The sequence below is a fragment of the Galleria mellonella genome, unplaced genomic scaffold (genome assembly GCF_026898425.1).
Source record: "Galleria mellonella isolate WM207_F2 unplaced genomic scaffold, CSIRO_AGI_GalMel_v1 utg270, whole genome shotgun sequence".
Taxonomy (NCBI): domain Eukaryota; kingdom Metazoa; phylum Arthropoda; class Insecta; order Lepidoptera; family Pyralidae; genus Galleria; species Galleria mellonella.
This window is the reverse complement of record NW_026442062.1, coordinates 2,657,734-2,678,050: the sequence shown is the minus strand read 5'-3', so window position 1 is coordinate 2,678,050 and position 20,317 is coordinate 2,657,734. Positions and strand designations below refer to the sequence as shown.

General features: G+C 31.7%; 1 protein-coding gene across 1 annotated transcript in view; it reads right to left on the bottom strand.

The window, feature by feature from the left end:
- LOC113514412 (homeobox protein HMX3-B-like) overlaps positions 1-19,612 on the bottom strand; it is a 31,637-nt gene extending 12,025 nt beyond the window's left edge. The window contains exons 1-2 of the mRNA XM_026898495.3: positions 19,426-19,612; positions 7,795-8,112 (exon numbers count right to left, since the gene is read on the bottom strand). Coding sequence (XP_026754296.1) covers positions 7,795-8,081 — 287 coding nt within the window. The 5' untranslated portion in view covers positions 8,082-8,112; positions 19,426-19,612. The remainder of the gene's footprint in view (positions 1-7,794; positions 8,113-19,425) is intronic.
- Positions 19,613-20,317: the final 705 nt, after the last annotated feature.

Here is a 20,317-nt window from a genome sequence, read left to right as displayed (position 1 = left end):
CGACCCCCTTTTATAAATTCCGACAGCGCAATACCAGCGCCCTAACATAAAATCAAAATATAAACATTCCTTGAAAAATCAGACACCCTACAATCGTCTAAACCGATAAGTAGGTAAATGCGAACTTCCCCTTACTTAAGGCGTACATAAAGTTGGTAAGACATAGATGATGTATGGTATAAGTATCAAGAGACCCGACAGATGTTCGACTTCTTCACTTCGGTTATACAAATAGTGAAAAAAGTATGTTTAAAATATTTTAGTATCTACGAAAAAATGCTTTAGAGCTTTGTTTTTTTTTTCAGCAAATAATACAATAAAAATAATAAGGGTTTAATCGAATAAATAAACTCTGAGCAATAAGAAGTAAAACACAGTGTACGAGTATATACTTCAAACATATTCTGATATGTCATTTCTGTTTATATTTGTACGTGACAATTACCAGTTTTTATATGAAGTTTGTTAAATTTTTAAGACAGTATTAAAATATATATATTTAAAAAATATTGGAAATGTCATTTGACAAATTATATTAGTGGTAGTCACAATTGCTACGTTTTTGTAAATGTATTTGTTTTAACTCGCGACATCGTCTGCGTGACAGTGAGATATACCTATTGATTGACTAAGATGACAAACAAAGCCTATATTCTTCTTCAATACGATATATGACAAATTTCATAACAAATAATTTAGCAATAAAGCCATTAAGAGGTACTCGTAAAACAAATTTACTTTCACATTACATATTGGTGAGAATTTGATATCAACACTAATTTTGCCTTAATATTTTATTGTACATGAACAACTTTTGTTCAATTTTTTTTTTAATTATTACCTATTTACTAATCACTGTAGTTTGTACAAATAATACGAATTATTTAAATAGTTACCATAGACTATGGTTTATGGAATTAAGTAGCACCGCTACCGCGTCCGCTACTACCACCGCTTCGCTCGTAATCTTGTGGTGCCTAACAACACGTTAAATTATTTATATTTACGAGTAGGGTGAAGTAGCTAGATTGTGCGCCCCATCGGCTGTACCATGATTTGGGGCGGATTCCAGTTATTTAGTATTATTAGCAACCGTTAAATGGGTGGGTACTTGAGGTGAAGTGAAATAAAATATACTTAACTTTATTTCCCGGGTGAGACGTTGAATTATTGACTTATTTTTAATACCTAAATATATTGGCATTACCAAAATTATAGATATAGAATAATTGAAATGGTGATAATAAAACTTTGATATCCTCGAACTTTTAACTATAGCAAATTTTTATTAAAGTTTGATATTTTTCATTAATATATTATTTTTTCACAAATATTTCGAATTGTATTTGAAATATTAACTTTCTTTATTTTTGTCGAATGAAACTCAACTTCGTAGAGAGCTGGCCTACTATATTATTTAGTGTTTTTAATCATTGGAGAGTTAAAATTGACATAGGAATAATATTTTTGTGGCGTCTGTAAATAAATATTGTAAATATTCATCTCATAGCCACTTGTCAACATCATTACTTTCTTTCCATCAAGTAGGTTAATTTAATTGTACATAGATATTTCACCTCTTTCTATCTTTCGCACTGGACATACAGACATGACAGCGACGTTTACTTCTCACATTCATTTCTGCTGTCGTTCTCTCATTATATGAAAATCAATAATATAATCAAGTTGGTTGTTACTTATTTCGTCCAAACAACTACATTTTAATGACAGACAGACTCGAATTTACGCTTATTTATTACCACTGCAGATAAAAATATGGATAATAAATTTGTGCTAATAATACACAATCTAGACATCAGCAATATAACATATACATACATACATAAAAAAAAAACGAACAAAGATGAGAAAGAAAATTAAAATCATGTTTTTTGAACCACAGTAATATAAACTAGTATAATAAATTTTGTTGCTCTGGTCTCAAACCACAGATAATTTTACCACAACCAATTTCGTATAACCCGCTTATAATAAATAGGTACTGCTTGTTAATATTACGTGTTCAGTGCGAATGGCCTATTAAACAAAGTTGGATATACAAAATTGTCTCTACTAAATAATACTCACAGAAAGTGCTTATTCTGACCCCTACAATACATATGTTCCTGAGACCCTCCACCTAGGTAGGTATTACTTACTGACTCAAATAATTAAGACGGTACGCATTTTATACATTGATGGGATACGTAAAATTTCATCATCAATAAAATTCATCAGCATCATCCAAGTCCAATAGCAGTATCCCCATACTTCGATGTACAAGTATTATATATTATTATCCAAAAGCAGTGAGGGGCTCAGTAGTTGGTCCCGGCCGGCTTACTAGTACATCGTAAATAACTCACACAGCACATAAGGCGGGATCACGAGCCATCCCGAGTCTCACGTACGGGATAGATGCGGCCAATACCGAAAACAATAAGATTTCTAGAAAAACTATTTTGTTTGTTATATAGTGAAGCTTTTTTTAAAATTGAAGAGGTAATAAAAAATATCCTGTAAAAATATCACGATAAATTGTAATGATTTTTTTTTATTTGAAGTGTTTTTTTCTTTTTGTTATTGAAATTGAACAAATAAATTATACTGGTAAATTATATTACGTTGTATAATTATATTAACCATCCACTGCTAAACATAGTCTTGCCCATTAGGGGGGGGGGGAGTTGCAAGTAGATGCCACGCTTAGCAGGCAAGTTGGCAACTGCAGTTAGGCTTTGGTGATATTTTTAAAGGGACACTACTGCCCATCTCTCGACCACAAGCTTCCTTAGTCGCCTCTTACGAAACCATGGGAAAGGAAGGGATGGTGCAAGTAACAAGGACTAATGACTGTAATGATTATATTTTAAGCTTGATATATCATTTTGAGTTTTTAACTGCCTTAAAGAAAGGAGGTTAAATTCGGTTGTACATTTTTTCATGTTTGTTACTTCAGAACTCCATCAATCCTATTTGGAATATTATTTTTTATCTGATAGAATATACTTACAGACGGTTCCATTAAAACTTAATAAAAAGCGTTTTGATAGTTTAAGTTTAAAATCTAAATAACTGATTTTGAATTATTGATCGAAGTTTTTTTTATGCAACAACATTTTACTTACATATCCTCGGGATAAAATACATAATTACACAGTCTTCTTACTCCGTCACGTCAATATCACGTCACAAAATAAAAAAGAAAAATAATAAAAGTAAAAAAAAAACTGGACTAAAATAATCATTTTATTTTAGATAAGCCTTTATTATTAAATTTCTTTCAGATCCCACCTCGCTAATTAACGATAGAAAAAGCTTTCAAAGCGCTATTTCCCCTAATTTTCTTAAAAGGCTCTTGATTACAGAGCTTTAGAATCATTGTATATTTTTTTTTTCTAAAATCGCCTAATTAGTCATTTAAAGCTGGCAAAAGTAACAAGGATAAACAGGCGAGGGATTGAGTAAAAAAAAGTAAAAAGTTACGAAATTAGAAAATGGCGGCAAGAATGACAGATCGTTTACACGAGAACAATATGTCCGCAGTCACTTTATAATTAAGAAGGGGACAAGGAAAAATACAAAATGTAGAAGTTTACAGATTTTCTTGCTCTGTTGCTAATGTTTTTGAAATTACAAGTTGTAGGTATCTATAATAAATACAAGTATATATCTATAAACGTTATACATTTTAATACAAGTTGCATATTTAACTTTCTATTACACTATTTATACTGGTATTTACTTATTCAATATATATATCGAGAAATATTGATGGCTAATGATCTTTTGACATTTTCTTAACATAATATGGGGCAGACAGACCATAAATTATATTTTATGTTTTTATATTTGGCACGTTTGGCAAACAATCTTAGTATATTTTTGAAATTGTTTTAAACAAAAATCTTTCTTTTCTGAGTAACCATTTAATTTTAAATATCGGCAACTCGCACGTGATACCTATAGTGTTGCAGATGTCCATAGATTACAATAACTGTTTATCATTAGACGGGTTGTATGCCTGTTTATCACCTTCGTTATGAAAAAAAAATTATTCTGACTATTACGCGATAAAAAACATTATTTAGTACCTAAATATAATGCCAAGTATTAGAAACAGGTTGTATAGCCCACATTAGTGAATAATTAATATGAGTAAGGTTTTTATTCGCTTATTTATAATCCATAAATTATTCACAGCCAGAGTGAAACGAGCAACATAGCCCGAAGGATAAGCAAGTTAAAGTAGCAATAGGCTGGTCACATAGCTTGAAGAACCGACAACCGATGGGAAAGAAAGATTCTTAAGGGTCAACCCTGTACGGGCAAACGCAATATAGGATGACCCCCCACTAGATGGAATGACGACCTCAAATATATTGCAGGGAGTCAGTGGATGCAGGTGGTTCAGGACCGTTCTTTATGGCAATCTATGGGGAAGGCTTATGTCCAGCAGTCGACGGATAATGGTTGAAATGATGAAGATGGTGATGACAGTCAAAATTGTAATTTACTTATACGTACAAAATTAAAAGTGAAAGAAATGACATCACAATTATCTAAAAATTATCGTTAACAAATCGCAAACTTAAACTGGAACAGCCTCGTCCCGCGGCACGACAGGCGGCATGTCAAACAAGACAGCTGTCCTGTCCCTAATTTGTTACCAAATAGTCCCGCTCGTTTACCCTATTTCTCGGACTTTATGCCTTGTGTTGCTAGATAAAAGGGTCGTTCTCAGCCCTGTAAAAGGGGAAAACTACTTCTTGTAAGTCTCGGCTTGATTAGATGGAGGTAATGATGTACCCTCGCGGATTAAGCGGATAAAGGGTGTAGGGTTTTGTTTTTATTACGTTTGTTAGTTGGGATTATTTGGCTCTTAGGGTCTGTATAAATAGAACGGATTTTTCCTTTATGACGAATTACCTTCGTATGCAATATTATATTCGATTTATTTAGAGGGTATTAGGTGCTATCAAAATAGCCAATACTGTGGATTATTTTCATGATACTTTTGTGTTAAGTAATTAATTAATTATAGCTAATAAAAAGTAAGATATATAAAATAATAAAGGTTCTTCAGTGGCGACCCCGTGCAAACAGACAAACGCAGTGCAGGATAACTCACTTAAATTGGGAATTTAATGACCGAAGAATTGGCAGCAGCGTCACTCTCAAAACTGATGTTTTTAGAGTGGTTGTAGAGTTGGTGATACAAAGCCTAACTGCAGTTGCCAACCCACCTGCCAAGCGTAGCAACTACTGACAATATTCCCCTTTATTGTAGAGGCCTATGTTCAATAATGGACAGGTAATAGTTGATATGATGATGAATAAACAATAATTTGCACAATAGATATCACAGAATACCCTGTGACGCCTATGATACTCCTTATGCATTACCATACCGGAAACTAAAAACTTATGTCTCCGAACTTTGTTATTACACTGCCATGTCCCACCTGTCAAACCTAACACATCCATGCAAGCATGATTGCTTCCCGGCAGAAACACAACTGGGACAAGTGACTTTTATACTAAGTTTTCCGTACTAAAGAAAGGGTAAAGAAGTGTCTTCAGGGTAGGCAACGCGTGTGATGCCCTCGGTGTTGCGGGCATTCATGAGCTGCTTGTATGCATTCCATGTAGCCGCTTACCATCAGGTGAGCCGTATGCTTGTTTGCTACCTCAGTGATATAAAAAAAAATAAGGACTAAGCTTATTTTAGGTAAATGTAAATATGAAATACTTTTGTACAGAGGAATCAGAAAATATTAAAAGCATGTTATCTCGCATGTACATACTCAAAACTGGAAAGGGTCGTGTTATAATAATAACTTTCATCTAATTAAGCAATAAAATGTGAATACATTTACTTATTTATCGACGAACTACGTCGATGAATGGCTCAAGGCCACTTCGTCGGCCAGTGGCGGGATATTACTCAGGATCGATTAGGGGCGGCCGCTGCGGTCGGTACGGAACTTAATCCGGGAGTTGTGGTCCCTTTGAATAGAGCAAGTCACTTGACCAACAACCGGCTAATTGTCCATAAATATACAATAAGAAATTTACACTATAACTGATACAAAATTAATAATATTATAATGTCTTTTTTTATATACTAAAGTCTAGTAGAATTATTTTATACTTTTGGAAATAGAAATCAAGCCATTTTATCTAAACGTAACCTATAATTAAACATATTAACGAGTACTAATAATATGAATGCCATAAATATTACAGTGTTGCCACTCCTGAGAGGCTATTTTATTAGATATAAAATAATATATCTGTAGAGGAATAGACAATAAATAAATTTGATAATAATCATTCATCATAAGAAAAATGTTGTCAGTGCTAATAAAATGAGCTTATGGTTATAAACAGTCTTAAGATAAAACATACTTTGTACTAATAACGACTTCGGGTATCTGATATTAATGATTATTTTTTTTTATAAGCATATATAGTAAAAAGTAAACACATACAAATAATACATCAAAATATGTACTGTTCCAAAAGTAGTAATTTACTTTTGTTACTTCAATAATATAGTTTCGTTCAAACGAGGCATAAGCCATAGACTACTTAGAACCTAGTTTAACTAAGTAATAGAGAATAACAAGACTTAAGAAATTGTATAGATATCGTGGATCGTTAGCTAACTCGGCCGTAGTTTTGAGCCAATATTGTTAAAACTTTTTAAACAAATTTTATTTCAATTATATTTTTATCTAGTTCTTACAAAGTAGTTAAAAGGGCTTCAAACATGCATTAATTTGTAAATACATGAAAAAAGGCTACACTTTTTTTGTATTCGATTTTTAAAAGTACTTGTATTTATTTATATCTCTATAAGTTAATAAAATCTTTATCTTTCCTAATATTATATATGTTTAATATTATAAATATTAATTTTTTTTGTTACATCTAAGCGTCTTAACGGCTCAACTAATTATTATGAAAATATTCCAATTGTCATAAAGGCATTTATCGCGGTAAAGTCAAGGGTAGATACTAGTATTATATATTTTAAATTATTCTTCATTACATGTATACATATCAATAACTATTTTCTCTCTGTAATCTAGCTACGTACCAAAATATTTTCAAATATGTTCAGTTGTTTGAGTGTGAATCAGTCACAAATGTCTAAAAACCCAAACATCTTTATAAACTTACACATTTATACTATTAATAAGTAATATGATTAATCACCGTGTGGTCCCGGCCTAGAATAGGCCACCCCTTCCTTTCCCGTAGGTGTCGTAAGAGTCGACTAAGGGAACTTAATAGTTGAGGGATAGATAGCAGCGTCCCTTTTAAAACATCACCAAGGCATATCTGCGGTTGCCAACCCGCCTACCAAAGTTCTGCAACTACTAGCAAAACCTCCCAATACAGATAGACTTATGTTCAGCAGTGAACAGTTAACGGCTGATATAATAATAATAAAGAGAAAATATCTGGACCTGGCTCACGAGGTGACCGAAATGTGGGGGGTGACGTCCACCGAAATCATTCCAATCGTTTTGTCGGTGAACGGTCTTATCCCAACCAGTCTGGAACAAAATCTCAGACGGTTGGGATTCCGAGGCGGTTCACTCCCGAGAAAGATGCAGAAAACGGTGTTCTTAGATACTGCCCGCATTGTACGCCGGTTTCTCTCCCTGGGGCCCTGAACCTCGGCCGACTGTACTTCTGCCGGGGGTTAGTTGCCATCTCCTCTCCTTAAGAGGGGAGATGTGAATCTTGTAGAAATCTAAATAATAATAATAATCAACATACCTTGATAACATTGCATCATTTGCGTTCCCAAACTGATTTGCCGCCAATGCAGCCTCCAGAACATTCGACTCTCTTCTGGGTTCTGTTCTGTTGAGAATTGAGCTAATTGAGAAACTTGTGTACGGCGCGCTCCCCGTCGCCTTTTCCTCTTTATCCTTCTTCAGTTCGTAGTATGGACTCTTCTGTTCTTTTCTAGAAGGCGACGACGTGATGTCGGGACTGCTCGCGCCTGACACCACGTTCACTTCGATGTCTCGATCATCTTGCGATGATACTGGCGAGTCCATTTTGTTGGTCAGTTCCTCATTTTATGGCGATCTGAAAATAAATATCTTTTCCTGTAAATAATGTTTATGAAATAGCTTTACTGATAGGAACATAAGTTTCCGTGGCAATTTCTAACTATTATCTCTACAATTCCATTTCAATCCACTGTAAAAATACAATTTATATACATAATTCAACTGCGCAATGTTTTCGCTAATTCTGAACCAATTTTTAACCGATTTTGAAAAAGAGGGTCTATGTTCGATTATATTTTTTATATTCTCCAATTTTTCCATCAATTGTGAACCAATTTTAAAAATCGTTTTTTTATGATTTTTCTGCAATGAATAGGGTTTACTTCTGTGTTGGTCCATATTAATTTTGTGCCGATAAAATTCAAGTTTAGAAGAAATAAAAATTTTGTGATTATTTTTTCTAACATTTATATGAACATATATTTCTTTTTATGCAACTTAGAATGGCAAACAAGCTGATGATTGCACACCTGATGTAACGTGGTAACTATCACGTCTATTTTTCAGAACGCGCACGCAAACGAAGTCGGGAGGTAGTAACTACTAACCAATAAATTGATTGTATCATTTCACGTATCCAGATCAAACTAAACGTAAACTCTTATCGGGCTGCCTCAAGACATTTACTGATATTTATAATTCATCACCTTTAAGTGCATTATTGTTCTTAGCCCTTGTTTAGGGCTGTCCCCCAGGTATTAGAGTAATATTAAGAGGCACCGTACATTCCCCTCCACTGAATAAGTAATAGGAATTATGCAGACTACGGCTTTTGAGAAAAATCTTACCATTTGATAATCTCGTTTCGGTATCAAAAGCTTTTTGTGTTTTTAGAGAAAATGGGATAATATTAATGTCATGAGATAAACAGAATGGTTTTCACTGATACGATAGAAAAAAATGAATACTTTTTTTTATATCTTTTTTAAATAAAAATGTTTGAGTTGTTTCAAAAATTAAACTGAGATTTTTTTTTATTTTGTGTGCTGTGTGTGTATTTATCTAGATATTCTACACCATAACACCACTTCCCGTGTGATCCCGGTATAGAATAGGCCACATCTTTTTTTCCTGTAGGTACCGTAAGAGGCGACTAAGTGAGGGCGAGAAATGGGCAGCAGCGTTGCTCTTAAAACATCTCCAAAGCTTAACTGCGGATGCCAATCTGCCAGCCAAGCGTGGCAACTACCGACAAAACCCCACTAGAGAGAAACTTACGTTCAGCAGTGAACAGTTAAAGGCTGATATGATATGATGATGATAACAACACCATAAGAATACAATATTTATACATGACAGTATGGAGTTATGAACGCATTGCATAAATGGAAATATTGAAATAATTTTGTTCTACAAAAAAGCAACTTAAATGTTGATTAGGTAAATTAGTATAGGAGTAACTAATATGAGAATAAATCCTTTGATCGAAGAAATAATCGAGAAAAACTGTTCTGTATTGCTGAACTTAAAAACCTTCTCCTTTTCTGAAGTCGGTTTACAAGTAGCAAGCATCCCCAATATAGAAATAAAATAAAAAAAAGAAAACCCTTTCGAGGTTAGTATTGTTATATTATAAATGCGAAAATTTGTATATTACCTCGTGGAGCTTTAACAACGCAACCAATGACTGTTTCAATTTAGTATACCTACATGTATTTTTTTTTACTAACTACTCGTATATAGCTACTGATAATAAAATTTATTATTTATAGTATTATTTTTACGCTATATATGCTATGCTTTAAATACATAACCTATAAATACTTTCTCCTTTCGAATTCTCAAGGTTAGACTGGAAGAAATCCCTTTAAAGGATAAATCCGTCAGTATACATTTTTGTTATAACCTAATATCTATATTATAAATGAATGTACAAAAGCAAATAAATAAATAATTTTCGAAATGTAGAAGGACTGGCTATTTATTTGTCCCTAACAATCAATATATCTCATAAACGCAGACCTAGTCGCAGATAAAAACTATTAAAAAATAAGTATACTTAAACAAGTATAAATATTTAGTGTTGCTGTTGTCTATAACTCAGTTTTAATTAATATTAAGCTAATAGGCAACCGCATTTGAATATGTCAATTAAGTGATGACAACAAAATGGCGGACTACACATTTATCGTAAAGCAAGCGGCAATCAAACGAGCAATTCACATTGAAAAGCAACGGTCACTGAAAATATTGCAAATTGATACATTTCATGATTTCATATTGCGGATTTCGCGTATTTCACGGAACACATATTCCGCCGGCGGTGGTTACTGCGGTGACAAATGAATGTTTGAACACATTTCATGTCCATTTATATTTATTGATTTTATGTTGTTTTGTTATCTATCATTACGCCGGGGACTTTAGTGAAGAGGTAGTGAAAACTAATTGCACGTTCAAACATGAAATTTTCTTGTCTTAACTACTTCCAAAATTTGTTTCATGCATACACATTCCTTACGAAGATTTTTGTCAGTTGAAAAATATAAACGAGAATGCCCACATTAAAAACCAATATTTGGGAAATTTATAACTCTATTACTAACAGCACTGACTTTAATGTGGCAAAAAACACATCTTACATTACATTTAAACCTCATCTATGTATATAAAAACTCGTATAAGTTAGGATATTATATAGTTATAAAGGTTATGGTTCATCTCTGTACCTAATATTAATCAAACCTGTTTATTCGTGTGTGTGAGTGCGAGCGTGTGTGTGTGTGTGTGTGTGTGTGTGTGTGTGTGTGTGTGTGTGTGTGTGTGTATGATGCTATGCAGTTAGCTTTATCATATTCCGCCTTAAGAATTGGGTTAAGAAACATACAAAGTGCCACACTTATATAAAACTTTACAAATATAGGTCAGGCCAGGACGCTGAAAAGTATTTTATATATACATTATCATATAATAAGCATAGCATGCTTAAAAACAGATTTGTCAATTATTGATAGCAGAAAATTAAGCCAGTAAACTAGGTAAGAAATTGAAAAGTGCAAGAAACGTAAGTAGACCGCCTTTGAAACTTTTTGCACATGTAACAATGACTGTTCAGGTATTTTTAAAATGAACAAATTGTGTTGAAATTAATTACTTGGAATCTATTCTATATAAACAATGTAACGTGAAAATAAATTCATAAATATACCTATATTAAATAGTATATAAAAACCAATATCCATTTAAAGTGGTTCATTGACATAAATTTACCTTTTAACGATACTTAGGTGGTTTATACATAATGAAAAATTAATAAACTTTAGTCCCTGGACGTAGTCGCGTCATATGTAACTTTTAATTTTTTATGCTATAAGGGTTGCACATTTGATATCTTGTTAAGTATAAAATAAACAAAAATGGAACGGATTTTTAATTAACGAATTTCAAACAACCCTTTTTCATCGTGTACTCGCGAGTAACGCAAAGTATACATGAAAAATTTTAACTCAAATTTAAAACTCAAACAAAATTTAATATTTATGTTTTTGTGCTTATTTTACTAAACTATTACAAAAACGAGAGAGTTTTAAATTCAATAGTATTTTTGTTGTTTGTATATTTTACAATATTTTTGTCAATGGTAAATCAATTTTATAAATATTTCTAAAATGAATACAATTTATTTTTGATTTGGTTTGATATTAATTTTGTTGCAATATAATAAAATTACTTCTTAGATTATTTAGATAAAGCATCGAGTCTCAAAAACGGGTCAACTTTTGTCAGTTAATTGTCAAATTAGCTGACTCGTTTTTTATCAGTGTTCTTTATAATTACACACACATAATGTATCTTGAGGTATCTATATTTAATTATTTAATATATAAAATGTTTTTTATACACTAAAAAGATGCAAAAGTTATAAAACAAAATAAATATAGAAGTTATAAAAGAAACACTCATAACTATTTATTAGGCAAAATTGTATGAAAAAGTTGACCCGCTTTTTTCGAAGCATTTGTATGGAGACACTCTATCTATATAATCTAAAGTTTACTTATATAATACAATCTTACATATTACATTTATTTTAATACAATTCATTACTCTTGTATATCATAATTAATAAATATTCAAAAAGTGCAACTGATTGATTGTCGTCGCATAGCCAAAATTTTTGAATTTTAATATAAGAAGGGTTTTACTGTAAATAACGAACCCGCAAAAATAGCTAGTATCATATACTGCCATATATTTTGTAATAATATTCTTGCTAGATGTATTTGATTTTTTATGCATTTTGAAAGGGCAAACAAATTGACGACAAAAACTGGTAATCTATTATCTGACAGTCTTGTATAAATATCAACAGCCCATAAAATTCAACAGCACTATGGACATCGCATATACTTATTTGTTTATCAACCGACTTCAAAAAGAAAAAGGTTCTCAATTCAATAGATATTATTTTTTAAGTGTGTTATCTCATAGTAATAAACCGATTAGGAAAATTCTATTCTATTATACTATATATATATATAATATATATATATATATATATATATATATATATATATATAGTATAATAGCTTAATTTTGAAATTAAAGTAATTTGTTTAAAAAAAAGAAAATGATGATTGATCAGCATTCAGGTACGTTGAACTCCGCATTCACGTTACGGTTACTGCTGTCTAACCATCACTTAAAAGCTCTGTAAGAGCTTCTCAAATAGGTGCTTTCAAGAAAAGACATTTATTTATATAACTAACGTGATAAACACAAAGTTTGTGACGCCCGGCCCTAACTGGCTTGTGTATTCACACCCTAAACTCGTAAAACTCAACTGTGTTGCTATTTAAATTATTCAATAGAGAACGTGCAAAATGACATTGTAATGCGAAATTAAAAAGTCAACTAAATTGTCTATCGTTAAATGGATCGCCATATCAATGTAATTCCCGGAAATCGCAAGTTTGTTGCTTATATTATTTTCTATTTTTTGTTATAAATTATATGGCCTTTAAATATTTAAAGCATTCAAATATTAAATAAAGTGTCTTTATCACAATGGCAACACTCAATAAAATGTTCATAATTAAATCAGAAAATATTTTTAGGCAAAAATATTTTCAAAGAAAATAAAATTTTTTAATCCGATATATCTATATAGATCGAGATATATTATTATAGGTTGTTACTATCTATCAAGTATTTAAAAAAAAACTTCCCGAAAGTTATAATATACGTTCAGTGATGATAGATTATTTTATAATAGATTGCCTCTTTTTCAAGTCGGTTAAAGTTAGTATATACCTAATTAGGTAAGTAAAGGCAAATTAGACACTTATTCAACTAGTTTAAAATAATTATAGTTGTTAAATCCAACATATACAAGTTACCGCCTGACATAGTTACATAAATCAAGGCATACTCATGTTATTAAACACTTTATTAAAAGCCTTGTCACATAGGCGTATTAATGTCACATTTTCATATTAACTTCAAATAGCACCCTTGAAAACTGAGGGCAAATGACCTCACGGCAAACTATATTATGTCACTATAAAAAGTCGCGTGACCATGTGTTTCATATGTGATACATTAGTGGTCAGTAGATACATGTATGCTTATTTAAACGATAATATAAGTATTTCAATAATTTTGTTGAAATTATAGGTGCTTGAGTAATTTTTCGTACTTTTACTTTTTATATTTTTGCTGTGTAATGTAAATGCATGCAATAAGTGATAAGCTACAGTACATTTTTTTTTATTACATCTTAGAATGGATTCTTATTTAATTTCAATACATTCATTATTAAATACATTTGTGTAATATCTCTACATGAATATCATGCGGTTGTAGTCGAGTTTTTTATGAAACAAAATCAAAACCATAAAACCTACTACCGACCTAAAAACATTATGTCAAAGTATCACAATATAAATATTTTGGCAGAAACTTTTAAAAGTTGTAAAAGAAGCTCTTTAAAAGGGAATCAATGGTGTGATTGTATAGTTAATCGATATAAAAAGTATCGGTTACGCATTAACCACGGTTCGGTCACCCGCGCACACCCGCCTCTGATTCTCATAGATAATATTCTGTTACAGGCAGTTAAGAAACCACAGATAAAAAAAAAATAACTGACGCATACGAAGAAATGAAAGTTGCGATTCCTTTGCCTTTATTAATTTTTCGCGATTTTTTTCGGCAGTACCTGTAACTTCCTACATACTCGTATATATTAATATAGTCTTTATGTTACAGTTATAATGCCTCAAAATGTTATTTTTATTTCAAATAGGTATCCCTTGGGGTTATCGCAAGTCTTGAGAGTCACCTGATCATATGCAGTTACGAATACTGTGGCTTTTCTCTTAAAATTTGCTAAACTATGCTTGATTGCTCGACTGCGAGCAGAAGTAGATGAGGACTTCAATCGCGAAGAAGACCCTCATCGACAATCCACTATAATCCTAAAAACCACGACCACTCCGTCAAGAGTGTACGACTAAAGAGATGTTTGATCCTAACCTTCCTAAAATAACATTAAGTAGACTTTTGTGACTCTAAAATAATCATAAAACAATTTTGGATATATATTTATAATTTTTTTAAACTACAAAGGTGGCAAACAAGCTTACAGTCCATTTGATGGTAAACGGACACTGTAGCCTATGGACGCCTCTAACACTAGTAGTATCACGTGCGTCTTGCTGATATTGAAGAAATCCTAATATATCTTTTTTAAAATCTCCATACTGTAGTCTCTACGGAAAACCTCAGCAGAGAGCTCATTCCACAGCCTTAACATTCGCGGAAAAAAAAATTTTGAAACCACAATGTACGTGACTAAATGGTTTAAGCGTATGAGGATGAATTCCCTAATAATATTCTTCATAAAATATTTTTAATTGGCCATATAGACAGGCATATGTTGTTAGATCATTGTTTTCGATATTTACCATCAAATTAAAAAATATATATATTAACAGAGTAGGGTTTTAATTAAATACATAGATTAAGGATAGTGCATGTTCTACCATTAAATGTACCTATTTAATCGTAGAACAGACACTATATAGATTTAAATATCTATATTTGATAGTAATATAGGCGTTACCGGTATTACCGACTTTACATTTAATTGTATCTAATCCGGGGTAAAATAATGTAACCCGAAACTAACCATAGACAAGGACTGGCAGATGGCCAGTGCGATAGCATCTCGGACCGTTAACTTTACGGCCACGTAAACCAAGCTAACCCTTGCATGCTAATCGACACTGACTGTAACCCGGCACGCTTTTACACCGTAATGTAAGCAAGTGATTAAAAACTCCCAGTACCGACCAGGGGAAAGGTATTCTTAGTAATGACATTTAACAACCCTACTGCTGATAATAGGATACTATCAGGTCCACCTTCATATGGTCCCTCCGCCCTGGAAACCACCGACGTTAACTTCTTCATCACCTATCATCCCTCATTTGTATCCCTTATTTGTTATTAGTACTTGATATTTATGAAACAATTTTATTGTGAGATAAAAATATGTTTCACTTGCGTTTATTTAAATTAATCTAAATAGTTCATTACGTAAATAAATAAAAACTTCGGTTCGAAATTATCTGAAATGTAGAGAGAAATGGAATACTTATCAGTGTTTGTATTCTCATTCGTATTAGATTAAAATAATAGCTGTCTACAAATTTTAAATTATTTGTACCATACATAATACAATCTGTTCCGAGAAAAAGGTCTTATATATCATGTTATATGCTTTTTTAAAATAGTAGTCGTTGTAATTAACCAAAACCTTGCAGTTTTATGTAAATAATACATTTTCCGCTCTTTACGGTGTAAATAAAATCCAAAGGAACGTCAAAGCGCATCTTAGTTGCACTCAAAAAGGGTTATTAAAATTTGACTTTGTAATGTTTACGGCGACCGCTATAAAACGTCATTTGGAAATTAAAAGCGGTCGACAAATCGGCCGGGTTAATTAATTACTTGCCTGTGAGCTTTCAACTTTAAACACATGGGATATAGACGTATATGTGTATAAATAATGAAGGGGTCAATTATGATGTTTGAGTTTAAATTGAGCGAATTATTAATTTAAAAAATGGTACCTAAACACGTAACAAATTGTATAGATCTATTAATTGATAAAAAATTATAATCGCTGCATATAATTTTTTAAAGAAATTTTGGTAAATATACCAACAGCGCAGGCCCCGCCTGGTATGTACATAGGTACGCTGGCGAAGTTAAAGAGAAACATGCAGGTTAAATTCGATTAGTTGGCACATCGTCACGAATTCATGAAAATTTGCAGGGGGCCCAGACAATTTTTTTTTTCTTTTTGGTGGATAATGATAAAATGTTTACTCTACCTACGCTATCGGTATACGCTAGTAGGGCACTGGTGAGGGGTGAAGATAAATGCGGGCCACATGGCCTATCATGATTAATATAAAGAATTAACTACTATGGTTTTCAGGAGCAACTTCGTGAAGGTCGACCTGATAATGTCTATTTCTAGCAATGTGGTCGTTACTCTTTAACTAATAATCCATTTTCCCCCTAACCTAACAGGTTATCATCTCATATAATGAAGAACAAACAACACAAATATCAAAGATTTATAACATGACAGTTTTGTATAGTTGCTCATGTGATATCACTTCTAAAGATTCAGAGATTCAAAGATTTGCACTGAAACGAACCTTCAGACCAAAACACTAAATGTCTGAGGTAATTTAATGCCTATGCAATCTTAACGGATGGAGAAATTTTCAAGTAGTGACGATATAAGACTGGGGTAAATGACATGGAACATGAAGTTACACCACTGCAGAACAAGGAAAACTCTAAATAAAACCAGCCATAAGAAGAGGCCTTTTCTCAGCAGTATAAGCCAGTATAATAGTTCTGGCTTTCGCTGTACACTGTATAACTTACACATACTTAAATATATGTGTGAGATGACATAATATACATTATTGGAGCGTAACGTAATATTACGTAATATAAAAAACTTCAATTTTCAATATTTTTCATTAGTATTTAATAAAAAGTTTGTGTTTGAAATTTTCTATGTACAAACACTAATACAATATCATCATTGTAAATACTCTGTAGCTAAATATTGCCTTTTCAGTATTATGTACATAAAGCTATTTATTCTATTTATGTTATTATTATTGCCTTTTTTATTTACCTCTAACGGTAAATAAAAAAACCTGTGTATTTATTTTTTTATGTAACTTAGAATGGCAAGTAAGTTAACGGCCCACCTGATGGAAAGTGATAACCGTCGCCTATAGACATATTATTATTATCTACTGGTAAATGGTGAAAATATTGTAGGTAAGTTAGTCAGGCGAGTCTTCAGAACTCTACCGTAGCATACCGATAATAATTACAATTACCCAATAGTGGACATAAAATAAAATAATAATCAACAAAAAAAAGTACTGTAAAAATTAATTTATAATTATTATAATTAATAAAACAAAAAATGATAGCGAAATGAATCAAATAATTCTATTCAAATAACTAATTAATGGACTTCTGCAAGATAACAACTAGTTTAGGAAAATCAAAAGGAAAAATATCATATATATATATATATATATATATATATATATATATATACTCAGTAAGTAATTATGTAGGTACTAGCTACTTTTTTACTCGTAAGTGCGCTGTCAGTTTTTTTATCATTTATATCGCCGAGACACAATTAAAAGATTATTATCCAAAATAGATGCGACCAATTTAAAACTAAATTTTATTTAAGCAATGTGTTATGTACCGACCGAGAATCTAAACGGCGTGTACTCTCTGCGATCTCTCACCAAATTATAAGGTATTTTTTTTTATTTTATTGCTTATTTAATTTATACTCGCTGAATAGGCACTTCGAAATAAGAATATGACAATTTTATTGATCGTTTACAGAAAATAAACCTCATTATGTTTCATCAAAAACGTCCTTTTTAACGTTATTGATGGTATTGCTTTAACACAATATACTGTCAAATGCAAGCTCATTTCTTTGTTAAAGAAGCTGAAGTAAAAATCTAAGAACAGCATAGAGGTGGACATTAACCTTCATCACGTAGATTTAGTATTGTAAAATCATCGATAAGATCAAATCACTCGATATAGTATCATAAAATGATTATTCAAAAATACTTGTAATTAAGTTTACTTGAATGAAAATGTTCTTATATTTGTAATGAAAGAAATTAGACCAGTAATGGGTAATTTCATTCATAGTTAGTTGTCCTTGTAGTTTTACAAGTATTTTTTTTTTATGTAAATGGTGGAATGTTAACGGTATACAATGACGGAGCAGTATAGGAGGAAACGATGAGTATGAAGTCAATTCAGTTAATATTATTAATGATAAGAACCCTCTCTCTCTCTCTCTTCAGTCGTACACTCTTGACAGAGTGGTCGTGGTTTTTATGATGATAGCGGATCATCGATGAGGCCCTCCTTCGCGATTGAGATCCTCGCAATGTACGCAAACAGTACTCACAGCCGAGCTAGAGCTAAATAGAACTAACTAGAGAGATGAGAACTAACTTACACATTACTAACAATTCTTTGTTTCTACAAATTTACAATGAAAGTTACATAGAAGGTGAAAGCAATTGAAGAAGGCGTTTACCCAGCAGTGGAACATGGTAAGTTATAAATGAATGAAGAAATGCAGTAATCCTTTTTCTATGGGTAGAACACATTATCTATCTAGATAAACAGTAAGATAATTCTTTGTTGAAAAGAATGAATGAAAGTCTAGTTTACATGACCTAGTTTACTTTATCTTGTCTCAAAATTATATTTAAATATATAAATTTAAAATAATATTTGAATCAGAAACCTAAAACCAGCACCAGGTCATAGTAAACACCGTTAACAATCCTATCTCGCTCCCATCTAGTTCATAATTTCATTCCAATACGCTAAAATAAAATGCGACAAGTCGAGTCGCTGAACAGAACGTAGCTACGAAATATTTAATAATGCTGTATATAATAGTCTGTATATATATATATATATATATATATATATATACAGATATATATATATACATATATATACATATACATATATATATATATATATATATATATATATATATATATATATATATATATATATATTTCTGTCAACTTTATTTATAATTAAATGATGGTAATTTTTATGTAATTTTAAGTCCTTAGTCTTAAAAAAAAACAAGTATAAGCAGCTCAGTATTGTTCATAATCTAAATGCGACGGTTACCTGTATTTTCCATCAGCTAGCCTATAGTAGTTGCCAATTTTGGTAATATAAAAAAATAAAACTAAACATTATAAATACATACCTGATAATATATAAATATATAAATTTGTCCCGAAGATCTATCACATACACAGTACATAATAGGTATCCGTCATCACAACACTACACTTCCAAAAATGAGTCTATGCGTTACCGTCGCGCATGTAACGCGCGGTTCCTCAGCGCTCGGCCTACTCAGAGCTTATGAACGGACTGGCAGCTACCCTTAAACATTGGGGCGGCACTATTCTTTAGAACCACCCCTTATTCGGCTAGCCAACCGTTCACCCCTATACTTGTCTCTTTCACACAAAAATACTAACTTATCTGAAATTTATGGAGGGAAAATAGATTTTATTCCTTTGAATTAAGGTACTAGATAATAGCAAATGTTACGGTAAGGGTAAATAATCGATAGGGGTAGGAGAAGATAGCAGGTTAACGCAATTAAGTGTGTACTTAGGCAGTGAATCGGTGCAACTATTTTCGCGTGGTTTTATGTTAAATTTGTCTGTGGCTAATTAAGCTCCGCCAACCCGTGATATTATGTCTTATTTTTTAGGTTTGTAGTAAAATTCATTTGCTATGATGATTTACAATATGTCAGTATTAAAACAATGTAAAATTAGTTTATCAGTTATTACGTTTTACAGAGAACAGTCAGGGTTATTACAGTCGTTGGCATAATTGTTTATTTATTTTACTTCACCATTTGTAAGGTTAATAAATACAAACTATTTCAAAATAATTAATAGTTAAATGCATTTACTTAATAATTTAAGATAAAAAAAAGTAAACCAATGTTAATATTATAATAAGTTTACTATTGTAATCTTTTGAACGAAACAATAAAGAGTATCTATCTATCTATATTAATGAATTTACTATGAGAACAATTCGGTAATAAACTCTTTCTATTTAAAAGATTACCATTA